The sequence below is a fragment of the Cynocephalus volans genome, chromosome 1, assembly GCF_027409185.1.
Source record: "Cynocephalus volans isolate mCynVol1 chromosome 1, mCynVol1.pri, whole genome shotgun sequence".
NCBI classification, from domain to species: domain Eukaryota; kingdom Metazoa; phylum Chordata; class Mammalia; order Dermoptera; family Cynocephalidae; genus Cynocephalus; species Cynocephalus volans.
In genome coordinates, this window is record NC_084460.1 from 39,246,194 (window position 1) to 39,269,415 (window position 23,222).

Consider the following 23,222-nt stretch of genomic DNA (forward strand, 5'->3'; position numbering starts at 1 on the left):
TCCGACTTTGGACTATTGTGAACAATGCTGCTATGACCATTTGTATTCAAGGCTTTGTGTGGATGCATAGTTTTATTTCCCTTGGCATATACCTAGGAGTGGAACCGCTGGATCATATGATAACTCTATACTGAATCATTTCAGGAACTTTCAGGCTGTTTCCAAAGTGGCTGCACCATTGTACAGTTTTCTCAGCCATGTGTAAGGGTTTTAATTTCTCCATATCCTTACAACACTGTTTTTATGCATGGTTGTGATTATAGCCATGGTAGTGGGTGTGAAGTGATATCTGACTGTGGATTCAATTTGCATTTCTCTGATGTCTACTGATGTCAAACATCTTTTGATGTGCTTATTGGCCATTTGTATATTTAATTTAGAAAACTGTGTATTCAGATTTTTTGCCAATTTTTAAAAATGGGACTCTGTGTCACTTCTGAGGCACACGGGGCTTGCCCCTCTGCACCTCTTGACTTCCCTCACCAAAGTCTTCTCAGCCATCCCTGCCCTCTCAGCAGCCCAGCCCCTGCTCCCACCAGGTACCCCGTCATTACTGCCTGTAGCCCAGCCTTTGACCTGATGACCAAGTCCCGTTTTCACCCTCTTTCCGGCTTCTCTGGTCATGGCACAAATTTCCATTTGGAAGGGTACTCAGGACGAGGGGACCCAGGACCGAGAGGTTTCTGACTCCCTTACTCCCTTCACTTAGACATTGACAACCTGAAAAGCCTATACTTCACCAGTGGGCTCAAAATGTTGACGATATCTCTGGGTGACAACTGGGAGAATGGGTTTGCTTTGGTTTTCTCCCAGGTTTCTACTCTCTAGAGACCCTTTACAATTTATTTCTGTGCCTGTATCTCACATTAGAATTCCCTAAGATTCTGGGACCAGAGCACCTTTCAGTCAGTGCTCTCTGGAGGGAGATATGCTTATTTCTGTGGAACAAATCCTGGGCAACTAAACTTCACAGCTTGAATCTTGCACTCTCGCTTCAGAGTTGTTTCCCCCATATGACAAATAAGGGGGCCAGAATAGCTGATATCTTAGGGCATCTCCACCTGTGACAACCTAGGGAGCCATTTCCTCAAGCCTCTTGAGGGACCCCCTCCTTCCTTCCGTGAGCTCCTCCGAAACTCTAAATCATCTTATCCACTCACATCCAACATATGAACCCTCTGCAATATCCCCATTGAGTCTGCCGTTAGCTGGCTTGCCTCCAGTGACGGGGAGCTCACTTCTTCCCTGTGGGAGGCAGTGTGGTTCTGTGGAAAGAGCCCAGGCTCTGGGTTTCAGTTCCAGCTCTGCACTTCCCTCAGGGTGATACCTTGAGCCAATCACTCCATCTCTCCAAGCCTCAATTTCCTCATCTGCAAAATGGGAGGACTAACGTCTACACCATAGAGTATTGCAGAAAGTGAACATAAGAGCACATCGTGTGCTCATGCCACGCTAGGAAGTGTTCTAAATGCTTTGTTCGTACTTTTCATCTGAAGAGGCAGGTAGCTTGGTAACCATCATCCCAGAAAAGAAAACTAAGAAAGTTCAAGATGTTAAGGGACAGAACCAGGATTCGAACCAGCAGCCTCGCTCCAGAGCCCTTGAGCTGAACCACACTGTTCTGACTGTTCAGACAGAGGAGATGAAGGGCTTAGCACAGGGCCTGAGCCATAGCTGCCCGACTGCACTGAGAGGACCAGCAAGACAGGCAGAGAGAGGGAGAGAGAGGGAGAAGTTCGGCCTCCAGAGACGCAGAGGTTTGCACAAAGGAAAAAAAAAAGCTATTTTAATTTCAGCACACAGCACGTTTTGTGTTCTACAGTTTAGGTATTGTTTTTATTTTGAATTACATATGGGGGGTGAGGCTCCATGTAACTTTTACAGGCTTGGCACCTCCACAGGTCATCATCTGGGCCTGCATCTCCCCCAGCACAGCTGATCCTCTGTGGGTCCATCAGAGATTATGAAACTTCTCTTCTTGCCAGGAATCCCACGTCTGACTCCCATAGATCCTGGGCCCCCTCCCTTTCTCTGCCCTGGAGGAGTCCTGCTGAGATCCTGACACAGGGGTCAGTAGTCATAGGCCCCAGCAATGCCCATAAGTCCCCACATGGTAGGAAACACTGTAAATGAATATGGGACAAAGCAGGAGATGGGTCAAACTTCCTACAGCTTCTGGTGGCCAAGAAGGAAGAGGAGGGACCAGCCAGGCTATGTCCTGGGCCCGAGCCACCAGGGGGCACCCGACTCTGACCAACCTTACCTGACTCAGAAGCACCTTTTGAAATCCTCCAAGGTGATTCTAATGCAGCCATGCCCACACTCCCAGTCCTCCTCCCTCCACTCCAACACACAGCCAGTCTGCACAGCAGCTGACTAGGCTGGCTGCCCATCCCCTTACCCCCTGTGGGTTTATCCAATCCTCTGCAGATGAAAACAATTCCCTCCATATTCCCACTTCCCCACCCCTCCTATGGTTCCCCAAGCCCATGCTCTTCCTGGGGATCCCAGAATCATTCCAGAGCTTTACCTCTTTACCACCCATTTGAGTCTCACAACTGCGCTGCCTGTGAGGAAGACTATGGGGCAGGTATTATAATCTCCTTGGCAGAAAAGGAAACTGAGGCACAGAAAGAGGGAATGAGCTAAAGGAACACACTGCAAAGTAGTGGTGGTGCTAGAGCGAGAGCCAGGGCTCCTGATGACCAAATTACTCCAGGGCATGCCTGAACTCAAGCCTATGGGTGGGCAAGGGACCCTTCCAGCCTCCTTGCTGAGGGCCACCGGCTTTGAGAAACCCTTGATGGACAGTGTTTACTCCCAGACAAGCCAAGAAATCTTCTTTCCCATCACTGACTTGCTGTGTGTGAGACCCTGGACAAGTTCCTTCTTCCCTGAGACTGTGGAATGTGGAGATGGCATCTGGGGCCTCCCTGTGACTGAGACGTTCTATGACTATATAACTGGTGCTTGAATCATCTCTGGCCCTTTGGAGTTGCCAGGATCCTCCATCAAAATGTAAGAGGACTTGCAACAGCTCATGCCAGTACTGTAGTGAGATAAGTTTCCACTCCTCAGCTGCTTTCGACAGCTGGGCTTTATACAAGCTTCAATATTTAATGTGATCCTCTCTGAACCCCAGGAGGAAGACACTATTATTATCCCCGTGTTATAGATGTAGAAAGTAGCTGAACCAGTATTAGAGCCCAGGAGGACTCCACCTCAAAGGGTGGGCTCTTGTTTCTATCCTAAACTACTCAGAGAAGCTTCTTAAAGTCTGCTTTAGAAAGTGAGACTTTGCCAGGGAAGGTCTGTGTCCTTTGAGCCTCCCCTCCAGGACTGAAGCTCCTCAGATGTCCCTTCAGAAGTATTATGGGAACTGCAAGAGAGAGGAACTGGCAGGACCTGGCACCTCCAGTCTCTCCCCCACCCTCTTTCAGCCAGTCCCTCATCCTGGGCTCACAAGCAGACAACAGCCCAGCCGGAGCCCGTGAGCAGATGCAGGTTTATTGTTGCACAGACTGTGGCATCCCAAGCCTCACCCCAAACATCAGCCCCAAAACTAGGCCCAGAAGCTCTGGTAGCCAAAGGCCTACCCCCAGCACTGGACAAGTGCCCCCAGCCCACCCCCCTCATTCCCTAGGAGTCCAGAAAAGCCCAAACACAGATGCAGAGCCATGGACCATGGCTGACTAAGGATGGGAAAATTTGGAGGGGCCTCTGTACAAATGCAGTCCAGTATTCCAGCCAAGCCACCAGGCCCCAGCAGTGCTTGAAAACAGCAAGTGTGAAGCTGGAGAAGAAGAATCCCAGGTACTGAGGGGGAAAGGGGGAAGTTGACCACAGCAGAAGCAAACTTCCAAGTCCCAGAGCTGTCCTGGGGAGGCCCAGCCACAATCCCCAAACCCTCAAGATCCAGAAAAATAGAACCAGGATTAAGCTCTGCTTGGATGCCATCACCACATCTTTCCCCAGGCTTGGAGGGGCCTAGAAGCCCTCTCCCTCCATCCTCCTGGGGGCAGGGAAACAAGCCCTGGCCACCAGGCCAGCCCCAGCAAGCACAAGGACACAGACACCCAGTGTGGTACAAAGTATCTTTAAGTGGGGTACATGCGAGTATAATCTTCTGCCAAGCAAGCTGAAGGAGTTCATCCCTGCACAGACTGCACCCAGCTGGAGCACCAGATTTGCTCTTCTCTTTCTGGAAAATGCTTCCTGACAAGCAGCTTGCCTTCAGCACCTGCCTGAGATTCTGCCCCAGGGAAATCTGCCTGGGTTTCCATGGGCTTCCATGCCATGCTCCCCTAAGCTGGCAGAGCACCCTGGTGGAGAAGGGGACAAAGCAATGCAGCTTTATCTCGCCAGCCCCAGGGCTCCTGCACCTGACCCCTTAGCACCTCCAGCACACTGGAAGCCCCAAATGCAATCCCAGCCTCAGGCTCAGACACACTCAGAAACAGGGGCCATCAGACCTGCACCTTAACCATTCTTCCCACCCCTGCCTGCTGGCCACCTGGTCAGTGGCTTCCCAGCCAGAGGCTCCAGTTCCTCAGGTCTCCCCCTCTTCCACTGGTCCAGAAGGGAAGCTAATTGGACTGGTGGGAGGAGACAGAGCTCTGTATTGTGGGATATTCAAACTGAGCATGTCCATTTCCTCTACTGTCACCCCAAACATCTGTAAGCAAGGAACAGAGTCTGTGCTGGGTCAAGGCTGAAAAAGGAAGAGCCTTGGCACTGGTCTGAGGGGTTTCCCTTGCCCAGTAAAAGGGATTTCAATCCCCTCTTCGCCCCAAGCTTCCCCAGCAGGCCTTGGCCCACCAGCCACAGGGTTAAATTAATGTGGAGGGGGGATAGGAGGAAGGGGATGAGATTTAATATTAATATCCTGGTTAGGTGACTTCTCCCAAAACACACAAAAGCCCAGAGAGGGGGTGACCTAGGGGCAGGCCAGGGAGTAGATGAGGATGAGGGACAGGAAGAAATCAGGAAGTTCAAGAGACCAGGGCTCTTTCCCTTCAGGCTTTCCTTGCCCCTGGGCAGAGACGGACTGGAGGGTTTCTGGCACATTCTATTCCTCTTGGCATCACCACCACCCAGCACAGGTGCCACGGGACACCTCCTTAAACATCTGTGGTATGCATGTGAGCTGGACCCTGGGGCTCCGGGTCCAGAGTCCAGTCCTCCTTGGTCACCCTGCCTGGCATTGCGAAAAGATGGGTCCTCACGTCCTCAGCAGGAACTCCTGGCTCTGCAAAGAGACAGCAACAGGAACAGGGTCAGGAGAGTGAGGGAGGGAAGGTACCCCAAGGGTGAGCCACCAAGTTGGGTGCAGAGCTCAAGCCTGAGGCTTCATTTTTTCTGGGGCAAGATCTCATCTTCCCATCCCCCAGGATAGTCTAGCCCCTTGGCTCTGACACTCAGTGAATCAGAGACAAATCCCTGAAGCTTCTGCTTATTTGCACATGCTGTTCCCTTTGCTGATACACTCTTCCCTTCCTTTTTCCTCCCCACTGTCATCTGGCTCATCATTTCGTCCTTCAGGCCATCCAAGTAATTGGTGCCTGCACGAAGTGATCCCAGATCCCCTGTGAAATGTTGAACCCACAGAATTCAGCATTCACCCCCAGGGCAGCACCTACTAGGCTAATATTGTCACTGGCTATTTACATGGTCACAGCACAGACTCTTTTGGGACTGAGTAGGAACCTCCAGCCCGCACTAAGCTAAGATCAAAGAAGGGGGGGTCTTTGGTGGGGGCAGAGCAAGAGGCAGAAACTGTTAGCATCGCCAAGCACAGGACTTAGGCTGTAAAGGTTGGTCCTAGCAGGAGGGAGATTATATTTGTCTTGTAGATAAATCACCCTGAGACCAGTGAGGGCCAGTCTCCTTCAACCCAGACTACCCCACAGCTTTTCATGGGAACTTATCCAGCCCCCCAGCTCCATCATAGGGAGAAAACTGAGATGGAACAATTGACAGAGGAAGGGGTGGGGCTGGGGGGGGCAGAGTGATTAAAGACTAAGGTTGGGCAAGAGTAAAAGGCAGGTCAGAGAAAAGAGGGTTCCATCATCCCAGGTGAAAGTCTAGACGTGGGAGTCTGGGCTCAAGGAGTCAAGATCTGTTTTGTTCGACATTTGAACTGCAAGGCTTTCACATAATGAGCTGTAAGTTAAGGGTTTACTTTAGTTTGTGTTCACCTCACTTTTTAGGGCAGAGTGAATCCCTGCTTTATCCCCATCTCCCAGCAAAGCAGTTGCTCAATAAATAAATGTTGGTCGAATGAATGAATGAATGAATGAGTGAACGAATCCCCCCATGCTCACCTGACAGAGAGCAAGTACTCTGTAAATGTTGAGCTAAGGAAGTGTGTGCATGTGTGTGTGTGTGTTGGGGAGGGCATGACCTATCAAACCCACACTCTGGGTCCCTGCTTCTGCTGGGAGTTGGACCTCAATCAGTCACAGGACAGATGCCCAATACTGAATAGGCCCCTCCTACCACAACCCTGATGCCCAGATTCCCTATAGGCTCCCACCCCCCTCCTCTGGCCACACCTGGTAGATGAGGGTCAGGTCAGCAGGTGAACGAAGAGGATGGCCAGGCCGATGTTAAGCAGGATCACCATGCAGATGAGGACGGTGTTGGGGACCTGGGAGTAGGAGAGAGGCTACCTGAATCACAAGGCTAGACAGAGGAGCAGAAACTTCTGGAAAGACCCTCCTGAGAGCAATCCATTTTGTTTCCTGCTGTATCCTGTAACCTGGGTGGCAGACCATCAGAACTGGAAGGATTCTTGGAAAGAATTAACCAAATCCCTCAGGGTCCAGAGAGGGACAAGAACATGTCCCAAGTCACATGGTGGGCAGAAGTGGCCCTGGAACCCAGGTACCCTGCCTTCCCGACTGCTAATTCCTCTTGGTCACATTCGTCAGTCCCTCACAGCCTAATTCACTCTTTGTTCCTGCTGTTCCTAGCGCCCAGCCTCCCATAAGCCGGGAGGTCCACAACCCAATCCTGGTGGGGCCCCTCCTCCACCCCTAGGAAGCCCTCCCTGCTACACCTGGTAGCAGATGCTGCCGGTGCCCAACGCAAATCCTCCCCACCCGGCAAGTGCATCCACCCTCCAGCTGCTCACGACTCCCAGCTGCCCCCTGCTCCAGAGAACTGCATCTGTTGCTGGGATACCAAGGGCAAAGGTAGCTGCCTGCCGAAAGGTGGGAGGACACTGCGGTGTCACCTACGCTCCAAACTCCTCTGTGGATCAGGCCAAGGCCACACTGGACTAACCCACAGGCCTGCTGGATTTGCCCCTGCCCTATCCTGCTTTCGTCTCTCCCCACCCCCAGCAAACCCTCCCCCAATCGCCTGTACCTGCGCCTGCACCTGCCTCCAGCCCTACGACCTCCAGGGAGCCTGCCCTTAGCCACTCCTTATGCCAACAGCCTCACCTCTTCCACCTCCACCTCTGCCTCCACCGCCAGCGCTGCCTCCTTCCGGGCCTTCTTCTTGGTCCCGGCCTTGGACAGCCCTCGGGCCTCAGTCTTGCGGGCCTTGGCCTTGGGCTCGGCTTTGGGGACAATGGGCTTGGGCTCCAGCTTGGCGAGGGTCTCGGGCGCAGGCTCAGGGCCTCGGAGCGTGGGGGGCTGCATCGGGGCGGTGGCCGGGGACGGGGGCGCGGACTCAGAACCCGAGACCTCGGGCTCGGGCTCGGGCTCGTCTTCGAAGGGCGGCGGCTGGGGCGGCGCGGTGCGCACGGCGTAGCTGTGGTAGCCGCGGTACAGCGCCACCTCGGGCTCCCGCGACGGCGCGGGCGGCGCGGGCGGCGCCTGCAGCGCCTCGATGGCCATGTGCTCGGTGGCCGGACGCGCCGGGCTGCGGCGGCCCGCGCCCTCGGACGGCGTGGTGGGCCGGGTGCCCTCGCCGCCGGGCTCGCCGTTCCAAGCGCCCGGGCCCAGCAGGCCGTCCTTGGCCGCCCCGGGCCGGGGCCGCTTGGGTTGCGGGGGCGTCCCGGCCGGCGACGGGGGCCCAGCCTCGGGCCGCGGGGTCTCGCGCTCATGCAGCTGGGGGCTCTCGCGGGGCCGCTCCGGGAGGCCCGCGGCGCCGGCACCCCGGTCGGGGGGCTCCAGCAGGCTCTCCGAGTTCTCCAGGATCTCCTGCAGCAGCCGGCGCTTCTGATATTCCGGACCTGCCGGGGACAGCACAGGGAGGCTGGGTTCGAACCCCAGGACCGCAGCTGGGTGACCCTGGGCCAGCCGTCTAACCCTCTGAGCCTCCATTCATTTATACAGTCAGCACTCACATGGCATTGACCGAGTGCCAGGCACTGTTCTAAGCAATTCCAAAAATTAATTCGTCTAACCGTTTTAATAACCCTATGTAGTAGATGCTATTGTGAAACTCCATTTTACAGATGAAGGAAGAGAGGCTCAGAAAGGTTAAATTACTTGCTCTCAGTCACACAGCTGACAAAGGGCAGAGTCAGGCCTGGCACCCAGGCAGACACTGACTGGTCTTTTTCCATTCCCTTATCTGAAAAATGCTCCTAATCATACCTATTTCATAAATACTAATGGAAGGATCAATTGAGAAAACGGATGTAAAATGCTGAGCTCAGTGCCTGGCACAAGCATAGAGAGTTACAGCTGTTGCTACGACCACCCAAGGCAGAGGCGGCTAGACAGGGTCGCTCTTCCTGGGACCAGCAGGGGGAGCACGGCGACCAGAAGTGACATCTTTCCAGGCACAGATCTGCTCTCCTAGGTCTTCCATCCAGTCTCCCTTTGGTCTCCTTGCTCCAGCAAGAATAATGTTAAGGCAACACAAATCTAATCATATCACTCATCGTAAAGCCCCCAATGCAGAGAACACCAGTCTCCTGCCCTCAGGGGCTCCCACTGCTCTATCCAAGTGCAAGTCTGTATCAGTCTCTGCAGCCTCATTTTTTACCACTCACTGCCTATTTTACCATCTAGCTTCCCAGCATTCCACTCCGTCCCGAGTTTCTGTGCCTTTGCATCCATGGTCCCCTCCTCTAGGTTCACCTGTCCCACCCAGCACTACCTGGTGCAGTAGTTCTCAAAGTGTGGTCCCAGACTAGCAGCATCCGCATCACCTGCTCCTTGTTAGAAATGCATATTCATGGACTCCACCCCAGACCTACCCAATCAGAAACTCGGGGGGTGGGCCCAGCAGTCCATGTCAAGTTTGAGACCCACTGACATGGTGAACTCTTGTTTGGCCTTCAAGTTTTGGCTCAAATGGCCTTTCTCAAGGGCAGCCTTCCCTTGCCTAAGTGGGTTAAGTGCTTCCTGTGAGTTTCCAATGCCCCTGTTCTAAGTAGACGGCACTCACCATGCTGTATGAAATGTAATCATAATAGTGAGACAACTGTCACAGTCACTGAGAGTTTACAGTGGCCTGGACATCCACCTTACAGGCATTTAATCCATGCACAAAAAAGTAGGCACTATTCTTAATTCCACTTTACAGATCAAGAAATTGAGGTTTATGGAGGTTAAATACCGTGCCCAAGTTCTCCCAGCTGGTAAACAGTGAAGGTAGGATTTAAATGCACGCAGGGTCCACATGCCCCACCCCCTGCTATGCTGTCTTTGTGATTCTCTGCTCCTTCCAGATTCTGGACCCCAGTTATGTACCCCCAGAGCCCAGCACAGTGTCTGACCTGTGGGCAGTGCTCAATTAATGCTTGACTGAAGCTGTTGAGCAAGAGCGGGAAGCCCTTTTTCCTCTCATCCATCTGAGACCTCCCCTGCTCTAAGCTCCACCAGTTCCAATCATCTGCCCTGTGCAGAGCACAGAGAAGAGATAGGCTGGAGTCGGTGCCCACAACTGGGAGCCTCTGCTACCCCACCACAGTCTCAGCAGGAAGGCAGAGATGTGTCTCCCCCACGTTCCCCTTGCATCATCCCATCCCACGTTTGCACCATGCCCCACAGTTCCTAAAATTCATAAGCATGCATGAGCCCATGTGGGCATCTCAGCTTTCCAGCAATCAAAGAAAAGTGCCCACCCCAGGGATGGCCCCTAACCTGTCCTGCCCTTCCCCTCCCTGGCTGGCCTACCTGGCTGGTAGAAGTCCGGAGCCAGCTCCCTGGCCAGAGTGCGGGCAATGTTGGACTCCTGGTTGGCGGCCAAGGCGGCCTGTTCTGCTGCCTCAGCTTTGGCCCTGGCGTGGCTTGTCCTAAGAAGACAACATAACAGGAGATTCAGGATCCCTCCATAGAACCAGCCCTCTGCCCCTTCTCCCCAACCCACAAAGGGACACCCTCGACACAGCATTCACTCCCTCACTCAGGCTGTCAACGAATATTTACCAAATCCAGTGGCCCAGACTGCTGTGCATTCCCCAGACCCTTTCCTCTACTTACTGGGCACACAGGTAGACTACATTTCCCAGCTCCCTTGCAGTTAGGTATGGTCAGGTGACTGAGTTCTGGCCAATGCATTATGGGAAGACATGTGTACGCTATTTCCAGGCCTGGCCCATTAAAACCTCTGTGCCCTCTCTTTTTCCGCACATTACTGGTTGAATGCAGAGGATGCCAAGGCCCCAGAACTAGGTACTGAAGTTCTTTTGTGTCACAGAGCCCTTTGATAGTCTGGTGAAGCCAGAATAATGGCCAGAATAATGTTTTAAAATGCATAAAATACACAGGATTACAAAAAGATGCAGTTATTTTGACACACTGTTACCAAAATATGTAAAAGAATAAAATTATAATAATCTATGTCCTTTATTAACACATTAAACAAAATATCTATCAGGTGTATTAAGTACTGTAATCTGAAAGTGCAGGTTAGCATAAAGGATAGTTCAGGAATAACTGCAACAACAGTAATGTGACGTGAAAATATATGCAATTTCTATTGTGACTAAGTCACACTACCGCTAATACTACTATGGTGTATTGCCTCCTTCCATAATTAAAGAAAATGCTAAATCTCAGTTATAGCTTAGTAAAAATAGAGATGTAATTTTCCCATCTATAGTAGAGACAGTCAGTGCCCTGCCCAAATCCCTTCACTGGGCAAATGGGCCCACTCCCTGGCTGTGTGAGTGTTGGCTGCTAACGGCTCATTGCTACCCCAGAGAGTTGCAACCAACAGAAACCACCTTGTTCTAGAATTGAAATACCACCCCACCTACTCCCCACCCAGGAAACCCACACCAATGACTGACTGACTCTGGCCAGACCCCTCTTGCCCCTAGAGGAATGAACTCCAACTGCAGCACTGTACAATTCACCCTCCAGGTCACCCAGAGACCACATCCTTGCTTGATCCTTCCCTATCCTCCTATCCTACCCTGCTTCTCTCCCTCCCCACTATCCTCAGCCTCCCTCCATAAATCACTTGCACAAGAAGCCCCATCTCAGGCTCTGTTTCCTGAGTACCTAACCTAAAACAACATCCAAGTTCATGGCCACCTGTGGACTCCGAGTTAAGAAACACGATAGAAAGAACCTGAGTCCATAAATGACTGCATATAGTAAAGCCTCCCTGCCACAGTCCCACACTAGATGTGACAGGAGCAAGCTTTAAACATTTACTGCAATTAAGCACCTGAGATTTGGGAGATGTTTGTTTCAGCTGTCAGTCTAGCCTGACTGACAGAGTACCTTCTAAATTAATCACAGCCCCACTTATGAATGGGCCAGGCATGGTTCTAAAGGAGTTACAAAGATGATCTCATATAATCATCATACTGCCTTAGGTAGCTGGTGCTGTTGTTATTATCACTATTTTACAGAAAAGGAAACTGAGGCACAGACAGGTTAAGTAACTTGCCCAAGGTCACAGAGTCATGAAGGGCAAGAGCTGGGATTTTGAACCCAGGCAACATGACTCCAGAGCCTGCATGCTTGAGCACTACTGTAGAGGCTGTGCCCAGATCTAAGCTTAGCCAGGAGCTGAGGACAGAGACCTTGTGGAACAGAGAGGCCCCTGCCATCACTGTCAAGTGAGGGAGATGGATAGTAAATAAACAACAAAACTTATTTAACAAAATATAGTTAAGTAACAAGTATTTAATTACAACTGTGAGACTTGCCAAGAAGGAAAAGTATAGAATGCAATGAAAACAGGATGATTTAATACAGATTGGCAGTGGAGGTGGGGTGGTCAGGGAAGGTTTCCTTGAGGATGAGACATGTAAGTTGAGACCTGAAGAAATACATGCATTAGGCCCATAAGAGGTAGATGGGGACAGTGAGCTAGGTAGAGAGAAAAGCACGTGCAAAGGCCCTGAGACAGGGCAAGAGCTTGGTGCCTTGGAGGAACTTCAAGGTCCAGTCAGAGTGTCCACTCTCTGCAGATGAGTTAATTCCTCAGGGAGTTGATGTGCCTGCATCTCTTTATCTCAGTCTCCAGCAGAGAAGTGGGGCCACAGTAAGGGAGATAAATTCTCTTAAGCTGTACTATGTGCCAGGCCTTTTATCTATCCCTTGCAACCATCAAAACTGCCTGTGAGGTCATTTTTACTCATCCCTACTCCACAGGTGTGGAACTGAGGCTCAGAGAGGTATCTTGCTCAAGGATGCAAAATAGTGGTTAATTCTTACCAAGCACTGACTCTGTGCCAAAGGCTTCACAGAAATAAACTTGTTTAATCCCCCCAATAACTCTAGGTGGTAGATGTGGCCATCATCCCTCTTTCCAGAGGAGAAATCCGAGGCACAAGAAGGTTTTAAAGAATCCACCCAGACTTATACAGCTAGTAAGTAACAGAGCAAGCGTTCAAATCAAGGCATTCCGGGATCCTGAGTCTGTGCTCAAACCACAGGCTCGACTTCCACTCAGTAATTAGCAGTGGAGTAAGATTTTCAACCCAGAACCGCCTGATTTCCAAGACCCTGCCTCCCTGCTATGCAACACTGCCACAATGTTTACTGAATGAGAGAATATTTTATGAATGCAAGAATGCATAAAGAACACACACAGGCATGCAGGCACATGTGTGCTGGTGAGGAGGCAGCACAGGGCAAAGTGAAGAGCACAGCCTAAGAATCAGCAGCCCTGGGTTCCAATTTTGGCGCTACCAAGGCTGGGGACAGAGTGAGACGGCCAAGGCACTCACCTCAGGCGCAAAACTTATGGGGATGCCAAAAACCTCAGAAATCAAGATAAATCATATTTTAATGCAATACAAGGGCACTTCAAAAAGTTCATGGAAAAACAGAATTAAAAGATAATTCAAATCTTTCTATGAACTTTTTGAAGTTCCCTTGTATTTTTAAAAGTCAAAATTCATGCAAAAAAAAATCCTTGACGAACAAACTTTGAAGGAAATTTCAAATAAAGACCGGATAGGGAGGGGAATAAAGACTGGATTGGCTCCTGCACCTCCCCCTAGTCCCGACCCCACTGGGACTCTAGGACCTTGGGTGCGCGGCTTTGCCTCTCTGTGCCTCAGTTTCTCCATCTGTAAAGCAGAGATAATAATTCTCCCCTCTCAGAGTTACTGTGAAAACTAAATTAGAGGCAGCCTGTGAAAGCATTCAGCCCACATGGTGATGATGATAATGACGATGACAATGGCGGTGGTGACGGTGGAGGAGGGGAGGATGACATCTGTGACATCAAAACAGAGTGTGGTACATGGGTATCCTCAGGCTCATTCTGCCTGAACTGGGAATGTGTGAGACAAAGTCCTAAACTTTTCCGAGCCACTTCCCTGGGAACCTGAAACCCCAGGTCGGGGGAGGAGGGAAAGGACCCCGGGCAAACCTTCAGACTGAGAGAATGTCCTTTTTTGGTCATGTGAGTTGAAGGAGGCTCATTTTCTGGTGCCTTGGGAAGCTGTGTTGCGGGACTCCTCGGGCAGGAACCACAGCCACCACCCAGAGCCCTGGAAGATTCTGGGGGATCAACTCTGGGGTCAAGAGGGGGTGGCCACTCAGCCCAAGGCAACAACGGCTGCTGTGTAGGAAGGAAGCGCACCCCGCTGCCCACCTCCCTCGGCCTGGCCCACAGGCCCCTTGTCAGCCCTTCTCCCCACCCCCCATGTCCCTGATCCCTGGATGACTCCCAGCTCGAAGCCTCAAGCCAGGAATCCCAGAGTTCGTCCACACCTCCCTCCCCACCTCCTTTCAACACCCACAGCCAATCAGTCACCAACTCCTGTCTGTCCCGCTCCCCTCGCTCTGCCATTCCTCCTGCCCCGCCTCCCCATCTGTCTCCTGCCGGCCTGCAGGCTCACTCCCCACCACTGATCCTGCACTCAGCGGCGGCGTGGAGAACTTGCTTTACCATACAAGCCATGGCCTCACCTCTTGCTTAAAATCTCTGTAAGTCTGCCTACCACGCTCAAAATAAAGTCCAAACCACTTAGCATGGCCTTTGAGGCTCTCCGGATTCTCAGCTCCAGGCAGCCTCGATGGGGGGTACACAGACAGCTCACCTGGGAAGGGCAGCTGAACTGCTGTGGCCCGGAGGCTACCACTTTTAGTCCAGTGCCACTCGCTGTGTGGTCCATGCACCCCACCCCCAGCATCCTCATCACCTGGGAGCTTATTAGAAATGCAGATTCTCAGGTTCTAGCCCAACCTCCTGAATCCAAATTTAAGGGGCAAGAGCCCAGGAATCTGTTGTATATGCCCTCCAGACGCTTGTGCTGCACACTGAAGTCTGAGAAGGATGTGCTCAGCAGAGAGAGAAGATCCATCCCCATCTTGGGATGTTCCTGGCCCACTCAACCCCCCAGGAGACTGGAGTGAGTTTCTTTAAGCACCAGGCTCTCTCCCTGAGTCAAGTCTCTGCTAGGGAATTGCAGGAAACTGCTTTTTCTGCTCTGACCCCTCCCCATATCCAGACTCATGCCTCTGGGTGAAGGTCTCTTAAGATGGCTCTGACCTTGCTGGGGGAAGGGAAGGGAGCAGTAACTGGGGCAGGGGGAGGGACAGGGAGTAGTCACTCTTCTTGATTTCATTCCGAATAACTTTCGTCAGCAGGGTTAAAAATAAGGCTGTCGGTTCTGGGATGGGGCAGGGCCGTCACCCAACAGCACCACTTCTAGGGCATCCACCTCCACCCTTGCCTCCTTTCCCCACCCCCAGCCCCCTAACTGCCTGGTTACAGCTGGCCTTGTCTCCCAGTTGTCTTACCCAGGCATTGGTGGTTTCATGGTGCCCAAGAGGGACACTCACTGGACTTACCCCTGACACATTTGCTCAGACAGTTCCCCACCTGGGATGCTCTTCCTTCCTTCCATACTCCCAGCCCTAAAGGGCCAGCTCAAACCCACCTGAGCTACAGACTGGGCACTGTGAACACAGCAGCAAACCGAACATCCAGAAATCCCTTGCAGAACTCACATTCAGCTGCAGGGATCAGCAAATCACAGCGGTAGGCTGAATCCAGCCCGCTGCCTGTTCTTGTACCTCCCATAAGCTAAGAAAAGTTTTTATATTTTTGAATGGTTGGAAAAAGACAAGAGCAATATTTTGTGATGTGTGAAAATTATATGAAATTTAAAATTCAGTGATCATATAAAGTTTTATTGGAAACAGCCTGGCTCATTTGTTTACATATTGTCCAGAGCTAAGTAGACTGTATGATCTGCAAAGCCAAAAATATTTACCATCTGGTCCTTTACAGAAAGTTTGCTTACCTCTGTTCTAATGCATTCTATCAGCAAATGTCTCTTCTACCACTGTTATTAATAATATTAATCTTGATTATTTGTTGAGCACTTTGTGTCTGACTCTGCTACAACCTCCTTTATAAACACATATGGCCTCAGAAAAGTGGAGCCACTTTCTCTAGGTCACACAGCTAGAAGGTGAATCTGCCCAAGCTTTCACCCATTACCCCAAGCCGCTATCCTCCTGGTACCAACTCTGGACCAGGTCCTCCATGTGTGGGGACCCAGGGTGGGGATGAACAGGACCCAGCATCCATCTGGGGAGCTCACAGCTTAATGCGGTCCTGCCAGGTCAACCAGCTAACATTTCTGGAAATCAGTGGACAGACAGGGGCTCAGGGCAAAGCCTATACACCACACAGTGGAGTACTAAGAGAGGGCAACTCTGGCCAGGGGGCCTGGATGCAGATACCAGCTCTACTCCTTATAACCTTGAACGAGTCCCAGACTCTCATCTGTAAAATGGGGATAAATAAAATGGGGATACACCTCAGAGGAACAGTGTAAGGAGGAAATGACCTAACAGTCACATGGCTCTTAGGACAGCAGCCCAAATACAAGAAATGCCATAAACGTGCTTGTTACATAAAATAAATAAGCAGCACAGTTTTTGGAGGGGACTAAAACAAAAATCCTGAATGTACAAAAATGCCACTGAATTATTCACTTTAGAATGGAAAAAAAAAAAAAAAACCATTAGGCACAAGAAGCACATGGTAGGTTCGTAGGACAGAGGCAGATAATCAGAGTTCCTGGCTCAGGCCTCCGCCAATCTCTCTGGAGGCTGCAGAGGTGGTTAAAGGGACAGTGTGGCCAAGCATCTTCATGAGGTGGGCATGCTTGAGATGCCAGTGCCCTGTCCTCTCCCAAAATAGCCCCTCACCCTCAGCTCTGGCTGGGTCTGGCTGTTTCCCCCAGAACGATCAAGTCAGGCAATGAAGAGGAGGAACCACAGCTGGGTGTCCGGCCACCAGCCCAGAGATCTGTCTGGGAGGAAGCCCCCCATGCCCTGAGGACATAGGCAGGGGCACAGTCAGCAAGCCCTGGCTGATGGACCTCCCCCCCACAACAAACCAGGGATTCCATTAGTCCTCATTTGGCAAACATGTGCTGAGCCCCTACTATGGGGAGCACAGTGCCACGTGCAAGAGGGACAGACAGTGATCAGTAGTGTCCTACCAGGAAGCCCTCATCAGAGGGGTCAAGGGCACAAGCTCAAATCTATATTGTAGCATCAGCACATTTTGGGTATCTGACCTTTGCTCTCTGGCCTCAGTTTCTTTGACTGTGAAATGGGGACAATAACCTTGCCTCACAAAATTACTGGGAGTCTGAAACGAGATAACATAAAAGTGCTTAGTGTAACTAAGCACTTAAAATATTAGCTATCATTATTATTGTTGCTTTTATTATTATAACAATGCTTACCAGCATTCCCTTCCAAAATGCTGTTGATTGCAGCTAATTTGGAAGTAGATATGTATCCCTGTAGAAAGATATGCCATCTAAACGTTGTTTTGAGGTCCATTCACCTTGTAGCACGTGTCAGTACTTCATTCCTTTTTATTGCCAAATAAGATTCCATTGTGTGGATAACCATATTTTATTTCCCTGTTCATCAGTGGAGGGACATTTGGGTGGTTCCCACTTTTTGGTTATTATGAATAATGCTGCTATGAATATTTGTGTATAAGCTTTTTGTGTGGACATATATGTTCATTCCTCTTGGGTTTATACCTAGGAGTGGAATTGCTGGGTCACGTGGTAACTCTGTGTTTAACCTTTCCAGGAACTGCCACACTGATTTCAAAGTGGCCACACCATTTTACCACCAGGAACGTACGAGGCACTGATTTCAAAGTGGCCACACCATTTTACCACCAGGAACGTACGAGGCACTGATTTCAAAGTGGCCACACCATTTTACCACCAGGAACATACGAGGGTTCTGATTTCTCCACTTCCTCTCTAACACTTATGATTGTCCTTTTTTATTATAGCCATACAAGTGATTTGGCTTTTTTTGTTTTTGTGGAAGCTTTTTGTTATTTATTTGTGTATTTATTTTGGCAGCTGGCCAGCACGGGGAACCGAATCCTTGACCTTGGTGTTCCAAGGCTGCCAGATGAGTGATTTGTGAAGTGAAGTTGCAACGTGGTTTTGATTTGCATTCCCCTGATGGCTGACGACGTTGAGCATCTTTTCATGTGCTTAATGGCTATTTGTCTATCTTCTTAGGAGAAATGCCTGTTTAGATCTCCTGCCCAATTTTAATTTTTTTTTAATTTCAATTTTTAATGTTTTGGTCTTTTTGTTATTGAGTTGTAAAATTTCTTTATATATTCTACTGCAAGTCACTTATCAGATATATGATTTGCAAACTTTTTCCCATTCTGTGGGCTGTCTTTTCACTCTTTTGATGGTGTCCTTTGAAGCACAAAAGTTCTTAATTTTAATGAAGTCCAATTTATCTGTTTTTTCTTTTGTCACCTGTACTTTTGGTGTTGTATCTAAGAAGGTTTTGCCTAACCCGAGATCACAAAGATTTACTGTTTTACTTTCTTCTAAGAATTTTACGGTTTTAGTTCTTAGATTTAGATCTATGAACACTGTTTTTAGTAAGAAAAAAAGGGGACATAACCTAAGGGCTCATACCACCTAGACAGCAGCCACTAGAAGCTCCAGAGGCAAGGAAGTGGGCCCTCCCCTTGGAACCTCCAGAAGGAACCAGAGCTGCTGACATCTTAGCACAGTAAAACTGGTTGCAGGCTTCCGACTTCTACAACTGTAAGAGAATGAATCTGTATTGTTTTAAGCTACCGAGTCTGTGTTCATTCAATATGGCAACCACAGGAAACTAAAATTACCTGTGTGAGCTCATGTCATTCTCAGGGCAATCCACCTCACAGGAGAAGAAATGCAGGCTCAGAAAATCATTTGCCCAAGGCTCAGAGCTAGTATGTCCAGAGCTGGCCCGAGCCTGAGCCCAAGTCTGTCTGGCACCAAAGCCTGTGCCGACTCACATATCTGCTACCCTGCTTCGGTTCAAGTTCACTTTCCAGAAGGGCTCAGCAGCTGGGACTGGCCACAACCCAGCCTCTTCCCCAAGGGGCACTGTACTCTGCATTCACGCTGCAGGTCTGAGGGGCCAGAGCTAGGTTGTCAGCAAGTGGTCCCCATTCACTTTCCAGAAAAAAGGTTGGTCCACTGGGGCCTGGCTGACAGTGTAGGACTGAGGTCTGGCTGCACTGTAGCAACCAGCAAAATGACAGAGAGAGGACCTCAGACCTTGCTCCTCCTCCCCACAGAGGATTGGGCCCTGCAGTCCAGCCTGGAGTCAGCTGCCACCCAGCAGGGAGGCCACAGACCTTCATTGCATGAGTTGGCAGAGGGTTTCAAAGAAGCACAGGGAAACTTTCTTTTCTTTTCCTTTTATTTTTTTTTTTGACTGTGCAGTTCAACTTTTTATTTTAATAAAATCAGAATATGCACAGCACATGCAGTGCTAGCATCTAAACTAATACAGTAAGCAATTACCACAGCTACAGTGACTTGAGGTTCAATCTTTACACTCAGCAAGTTCAAATCCATTCTTAAATGACTTTTGAAACATTTATTAACTGAAAATATCGCTTGCTAATAAAACTTGCTTAAATGTTATTGTTGAATGTACAAGTCACAGATTATGCCAATGCAACAAAGATAACCACATTTGAGGACTGCAACATGCTGGACATTCACCGAAAAAAAAAAGAATACACAAAACAAAACACACACAACAAACACCTGAGAATTGGGATGCTTCATACGGAAGTGTTTCATTAATATTTTAAGGCAAGTGCATCAAAACCTTGGCATGATTTAATTTCAAGCTGCCAATGTTGTTTTTATTAACATCAGAAAGTTATGGCTACTCTAGCAATGCCCGGTCTGCTTAACTTGACTTATGAGGGAAACTTCTTTTCAAAAAGTCTCTGCCTGATTTTAACATGACATTTTCCAAACTGTAAAAACAGTAATATTAAAGCAACAGCACTCTGAAGCCACCGCCCTAACACAATAGCTATTTAAGCTTATGAGCCTTCTTTTCTAGTCTATCCATGGACACACCCCCCCTTTTTTTTTTTCGAACAGGGCTGTGAACACAATGGAGACTCAATTTTTAGGCATTATGGTTAAGAGCATGGAATCTGAAGTCATGCTACCTGGGTTAGGATCCCTGACTCAGAAATTTATTAGCTCTGTGACTTGGGCAAGTCACTTAACCTCTCTGCACATCCGTTTCCTCTTCTGAACAATGAGGGTGGCAAGCAGATTTCCCAGATGGCTGCTGGTATTCACACTCTTGTGTAATCCCCTCCCTTCAAGTGTGTGCTGGACCTAGACACGTGCTTCTAATGAATACAAAATAGCAAAAGTGATAAGATGTAACTGTTATACTAGTATACAAAAGACTGTGAATTCTCTCTTGCCAGCAGACTCTCTTGCTGGCTTTGATGAAGCAAGCTGCTGTGTTATGGAGGCCCACACGACAAGGAACTGAGGGCAGCCTCCAGCCAACAGCCAGGGAGATGCTGAGGCCCTCAGTACAAGAGCCTGCAAGAAACTGGATCCTGCCAACATCCGCATATGTGAACTTGGAATGGATCCTTCCCCAGCCTTCAGATGAGACCACAGCCCTGGCTGGCACCTTGACTGCAGCCTCTGAGACACCTTGAGCCAGAGGACCCAGTTGCCATGCTACCTGACCCACAGAAACCAAGATAATAAATGTGTGTTATTCTAAGCTGCTATGTTTGTGGATAATTTGTTACGCAGCGATAGGTAACTAACATATGGGGATGATTACAGAGATGTTACAAAAATTAAATGAGTTAATATCCATAAAGCGCTAAGAACAGTGCCTTGCACAGAGTATGCACTATAGAAGAGTTAGCTGTTACTATTATACATTTTTCACTTAAATAATTTTCCATGTTTCCATATATGCATAGTTATCACTTCAAAGTGCTCAACCTTTTTTTTCTTTACAAATCTAGCATCTACACATTTTTGTGCTAACGATTCCCCTTCTGGGAATCTGGCCAACAGATAGATATACTCAAATTGTGCAAAATGACACATGTACAAGGGTATTTATTTCAACACTGTAATAGCAAAAGATTGGAAACAAACCCAAAGCCAGCAGTAGGGATCCAGTTAACTAAATTATGGTAGAGCCCTCTGAAGGAATTTTACGTAGCCAATACTAAGAATGAGATCGATTTTTATGTAGCGACAGAGTGAATTCCAAGATGTGTTAAGTTAAAAAGCAAGGTGTAAGTGTATGTAACACTGTGTAAACAAGCAAACAAACAAATGTGTTTGCTCTTCTATATACAGAATATTTGTGGAAGATGAGGTAAGAAACTGGTAATACAGGCTGCCTACTAGAAAGAAACCTAGGTGGCCGAGATCAAGATGGAAGGGAAGAAGACAGACAGACAGATACACACACATTTGGGCCGGTTATTTTCCTTTTGCTCCATCTCCTCCCCTTCCCCTATCCCAACCATTCCCCACCCAGCTGTCACCTGGGGAGACTGTCCTCACTGCCTGCACCACCCAGCTCCCTTGCTCTCTGGCTTACAACTGGGTCCAGCCAATGGCGGGGCAAGGCACCAGCAAGAGGCTAGAGGGTGGAGCAGAGAGAGGTTTGGGCATTTATTCCTCTCTCCCGCTTCCCACCTGACTCCCTCATCCACAGGGGCAGCTCTCACCCACCAGCCTCCAGTAACAACACCACTTCCCCCCTTCCCTGCCCCTTCAGACCTGGGGTGCTAACAGCTTCCCACTGCTGCCAGTCCTGGATGCCTTAGCATTCCTTGTTAATTTTCTGCCCACATCTCTGCAAACAGCACCTTCATTAAACTCTCTTCAATTAAACACTTGGAGTATACCCTTTCCTGCCAGATCCCTGACTGATACAACCATTTTAGATCTTATGAATGTGCAGATAGTATACTTATTCCAAAATAAATTAGTAAGTATTTTAAAAATCCAGCATTGGTTGATGTTAGAACTTTTAGAGGTATGGTTTAATTTATTCCTTACCAAAACCCTAAGGGGTAGGTATGATTATGTCTACTAGATAGACATGGAAACCAGGCTCTAAGAGGCAATGTGACTTATGGGGGCAGCCACACAGCCAGGAAGTGCTGCGATGGGACAGAAATGCAGGTCTACTGATTCCAAAGCCTGTGTTATGCCTCTCCAAGGTGCCACCCAGGCATCAGCCAGTGCAGGATGGCCCTAGAGGACATTCCAGTCTAAACTCCTGCCTACCTTGTGAGAACAGGGCAAGTATTGGGTTATAACCCAGGTTTCTGGGCTGGTCCTCTCTGATGTTCTCTAATGCCTTCTTGGAGCTGGAAAGCTTGACTGAGATGTATGTAGGGGGGTGACACTAAATATATCTAGCAACTGGTATGGTGGAGGTGGGGCCCCAACTAATGAGAATGGTAAGGAGGCCGCCTGCTGTGCCAGGTGGCTAACCATTTAGTTGCTGGATGCTGGGGAAGACAAAGTCCTGGGCAAGAGGCCAGGTGGACGGGACAGCAATGAGGGGCAGGGATCACTTAGGGGGCTCAAGGTAGCTGCTGCCTACAAACTGATACAGTTAAATTTCCAAAATTGAACAACTGGCATGACCCTGCTGGAGTGTCAAGTTGGATACTAACCCTGGATGTAAGTTTTCCTTCTTATGCCCCATCCAGTCCAGGAAGCCTTCCCCAGAGGCCACCCCCAGCAAATTTGATCTTGACCTCAGTGCCTTTCCCAGTGCCTGAAGGATAATGTGAGAATGCTTTAATACAACTTCATAACTTAGCTCCTGCTAGCCTCGCTAACCTCACTCCAAACTCAGCCCTCCAGACAGACAAAAACTTCCAGTTCTTCAAATGTGCCCTAGCTACTTTTCCTATCTCTGGCTTTCACACAGGCTGTTTCCTCTCCTGGGAACTCTTGTCCCCACCCTTATCCTTCACATCTATATTTGGCAAACTCCTACTCATCCTTCAGAACCCTTCCCCATGAAAGCTTACTTTGACTGCCAGGTCTCTGCTCTTACAGCCCCCTGTACTTACCTGCCAGGTTACTTCGTCTTCCTTTAACTAATCTATGAGCCCCACAAGAAGCAGAAGCTTCAGTTCTGCACCCACCAGAACACAAGCTGGCACATAGCAGGCGCTCCCTAAATATTTGTTGGATAACTGTTGACTTAAATGGATCATATATATCTGACTGTGAGACTCACAGAGCTGGAAGGAGCCTCAGAAAGCATCTCATCTCATTTTATACCAACACGGAGACAAGCTGGGGAAACCGAGGCCCAGAGAAACCTGTGTGATCATTTTCAGTTTTCAACAATTGAAAATTAGTCATACTGCTACTCTGTTATGGACACATCAGAAGGGTCACACTATGTGACAGGCCCTATTCTGAATGCTTGCATGTTACATCATTTCACCCAAACAACAATCATATGAGAGAAATATGATTATTATAATCTTCAGTGCACAGA

General features: G+C 49.3%; 1 protein-coding gene across 1 annotated transcript in view; it reads right to left on the reverse strand.

The window, feature by feature from the left end:
• Positions 1–3,487: 3,487 nt before the first annotated feature.
• The window catches only part of JPH2 (junctophilin 2), a 65,489-nt gene continuing 45,754 nt past the window's right edge, over positions 3,488–23,222 (reverse strand). Inside the window, exons 3-6 of the mRNA XM_063098062.1 lie at positions 10,083–10,201; positions 7,449–8,185; positions 6,555–6,649; positions 3,488–5,248 (exon numbers count right to left, since the gene is read on the reverse strand). Of these exons, the coding sequence (XP_062954132.1) occupies positions 6,569–6,649; positions 7,449–8,185; positions 10,083–10,201 (937 nt within the window). The 3' untranslated portion in view covers positions 3,488–5,248; positions 6,555–6,568. The remainder of the gene's footprint in view (positions 5,249–6,554; positions 6,650–7,448; positions 8,186–10,082; positions 10,202–23,222) is intronic.